At 46.0% G+C, this 3,416-nt stretch overlaps 1 protein-coding gene across 2 annotated transcripts in view; it reads left to right on the forward strand.

Moving 5' to 3' along the window:
• The window catches only part of snx2 (sorting nexin 2), a 7,936-nt gene extending 5,706 nt beyond the window's left edge, over positions 1 to 2,230 (forward strand). The window contains exons 12-14 of one of the 2 annotated variants that reach the window (XR_008570107.1): positions 1 to 233; positions 1,195 to 1,275; positions 1,360 to 1,426. The exon at positions 1 to 233 is cut by the window's left edge and continues 654 nt beyond it. Coding sequence is in view for 1 of the 2 variants with exons in the window: in XM_054774370.1 (XP_054630345.1) it covers positions 1,195 to 1,275; positions 1,360 to 1,431; positions 1,571 to 1,621 (204 nt within the window). In the remaining variant the exon portion in view is untranslated. Of the gene's footprint in view, positions 234 to 1,194; positions 1,276 to 1,359; positions 1,432 to 1,570 lie in introns of those variants that run through there. The other variant, XM_054774370.1, reaches the window with a different exon arrangement.
• The last annotated feature ends 1,186 nt before the right edge of the window (positions 2,231 to 3,416 follow it).

Raw genomic sequence — 3,416 nt, forward strand, 5'->3', positions numbered from 1 at the left:
TTTCTCCTGCACGTCTTTGCTCAATGATGGTGCTTGGAACGCTTCCCAGCATGCCTTGCGGTGCTAACTAGACGTCATCATACTTCCCAGCATGCCTTGCGGCGCTAACTAGACGTCATCATACTTCCCAGCATGCCTTGCGGTGCTAGCAGGAGGTCGTACGCTACTTGTTGACTTGTTTATGTGTACTGTCATATTCCCACCACGCCTTCCCGCTCCAGGAGATACAAGAGGTAGGCCTTCATCAGCACCATCATCACCATCAGCCAACGTATCACTTAGATCAACAACAACAACAACAACACTACTAGCTTTCATTTCACCACTTTCATGTCATATGTTCCATTATTGCTAGCATCTTTACTGTTATTAGCATGTTTATTATTATTGGTGCCTTATTATTATTATTATTATTATTAGCATATTCTTTATCATTAGCATAATATTATTAACATATTTTATTATTATTAGCATATTTGTTATTAGAATGTTGTTATTGTTAGCATCAAATTATTAACATTTATATTAACATATTTGTTTTTTATTGTTAGTTATTAGGATATTTATTATTCCTTTCTTGTCAACACTTTATTATATTATTATTGTTCACATATTTATTATTAGCATATCATCAGCATAGCTGTTATTATATTATTATTAATGTTAATATATTTATTATTAACATATTTACTATTACTAGCATATTCATTTATTGTTGTTGTTAGCATAGTCATTGTTTGTATTGGCATTATTCTAATTAGCATATTTATGATGATGATTAGCAACTTTAGTATTAGCATATTTGTGCTTCCTTTCTTGTCAGCACTTAATGAGTTAACGATCAATTAACAAGTGTGCATTTGTGACAAAGACTAAGTGTAAGTACACGTGTGCACTTATGAACTCAAAAAAATACAAAGTGTAATTAAACAAGTGTGCACCCAAAAGAGACTGTAAGTATGCATGTGTGCACTTATACTAAGTGCAAGTACGCAGGTGTGCACACAGAAAGTAGACGGAAACACCAAGTGCAAGTAAGTATACGAGTGTGCACTTGTTTGAAGACGATGACGATGAAAGAGCGGGTGTGTCCCCCTGGTGGCGGCCCGATGTACTGCAGCCTCTCCGTTTGCTCCCCCTGACCCGACCTCACGGCGCGTGCGTGCTTTGCTGAGCGTGTCGTGTGTCTCGCAGTTGGAGGTGAAGGTCCGGCAGGGGGAGCGAGACTTCCAGAAGATCTCTCAAAGCATCCGCAGGGAGGTGGGCCGCTTTGAGGTGAGTAAAAGGTGGGGGGGGGCGCTCACGGGTCGTAGCGTAGTGGTTGACGTAGCCTAACGTGACGCGTGCTGACGTGTGCAGAGACGACGCGTGAGCGACTTCAAGAACATCTTCATCAGATACTTGGAGGCCCTCGTTGGCGCGCAGCAGCAGGTGACGTCATGACACCACACTCTATGCTACACGCTACAATACACACTACAGTACTACAATACAGACTACAGTACACACTACGTAGTGGCCAGTGTGTGCAGCATGAAGTACGTACTGAAGTAGTGATATTTGCTTGCAGGTGATGAAGTACTGGGAGGCGTTCCTACCGGAAGCTAAAGCCGTCTCCTAAAGCCACACCCAGTCCCGCCCCCGATGCACCCGGACATCAACGCCAACCGCTACGACGTCCGACGCCTCCGCTTTCTGGCTTTTTATTCCCACGACATCTGAACGCACCGTGGCCCCCCTCCCCTCACCCCGCCTCCACCGATGACATCATCACCACGCGTCCACATCGGATGAAGACGACCACGATGACCAAAGGAAGTTTTGCCCCACTTGGAGGATAAAAGATGCTAAATATCCGCTAGCTAACGCTAACTAGCTTGCGGTCATGGCTGTCAAGTCGGCAACAGCGAATGTTGAATGTTAGCGTGACTTGCTAACACTCTTCTTCATGTTCTTTTTAAAAATGTTACTATTTTTGGCTTTTACGTCTTTTTGGTCTGGAGCATCTCTTACTGAAGTCAAATGGGGGGGCAGGTGCTACGCTAGCCAGCAGCTAGCTAGCACGTGTTTAGCGTTGGGGTGGTGGATTCCACGTTTCAATCTTCCCACTTTCTTGCTTCTCCTTTGGATTCCAACCTTGAATGATTATTTTATTTTGAATGTTTGCAATCCTCACATCCTTTTTTATCTTAGTGTTGGAACGTCCCAAATAAAGAATGTTTACTCAGCACTTTGCACTTGTAAATTCTTTTTCTATCGCTACTTACGCTTACTTTCTGCATGCTAACGTTCACTACCTGGTATTACATGCTAGCATTGACTACTTGGTGGACCATGCTAACGTGGACTACTTATTCATGTATGCTAATATTGACAACTTATAATTAGTAGTACATACTAGTATTGAGTAATACTTAGGACACGCTAACATTGTCATCTAGTGCTTAGTACATGCTAGCATTGACTACTTACACGTAGAAGTACATGTTAGCATTGACGTGCTTTCTTGGTAGGACATGCTAACATTGACCACTTATATGTACTTGATAGTACTTGCAACCACTGAGGGCTGATACTTCGTAGTACATGCTAACATTGTCATGGTGGTAGAGGGGTTTGAGTTCCCGAGTGATCGGGCGTACCCCCGTGACCTCAATTAGGATGAGAGACGTAGAAGATGGCGTGATCCAAGGAGCTATGTTGTCTGGGGCTATGTGCCCCCGCCCTGGTAGGGTCTCCCAAGGCAAACAGGTCCTGGGTGACGGGCCAAACTCACGAGGAGGGACCACACCTCACCTGGATGTGGAATACTGGGGCCTCACCCTGGAGCCAGGCACAGGGGAGCGCCTTGTAGACCCACCACCTGCGGGGTCAAGCATAAGGGTTGGGTGCCATGAACGAGAGGGTCACTTCCCTACGCCTTCGGGTTTGGGAAAGAGTCCTGACTGTCGTTTGTGCGTACGCGCCAAACAGCAGTTGGGAGTACCACCCTTTTTGGAGTCTATCAGGGGGGTGCTGGAGAGCCTCCGCCAAGGCTGCCCTTTGTCACCGATTCTGTTCATCATTTTCATGGACAGAATTTCTAGGAGCAGCCAAGGTGTCGAGGGAGTCCAGTTCGGGGGCCTTAGGATCTCGTCTCTGCTATTTGCGGACGACGTGGTCCTGATGGCCTCATCGGGCTGTGACCTGCAGCGTTTACTGGGACGGTTTGCATCTGAGTGTGAAGCTTCTGGGATGAGACTTGGTGTCCTTCCGGTGCAGCTGGAAGAGGAGGCCAGAGACCGAGAAGTCTAGACTTCCCTACTGAGACCGCTGCCCCCGCCACCCAGACCCGGATAAGCGGAGGAAAACGGATGTTTGGATGGACGACTTGTAATTAGCCGTACAAGCTAACACTGACTACCAATACGTCCCGA

This window comes from Dunckerocampus dactyliophorus, chromosome 4 (genome assembly GCF_027744805.1).
Source record: "Dunckerocampus dactyliophorus isolate RoL2022-P2 chromosome 4, RoL_Ddac_1.1, whole genome shotgun sequence".
NCBI classification, from domain to species: domain Eukaryota; kingdom Metazoa; phylum Chordata; class Actinopteri; order Syngnathiformes; family Syngnathidae; genus Dunckerocampus; species Dunckerocampus dactyliophorus.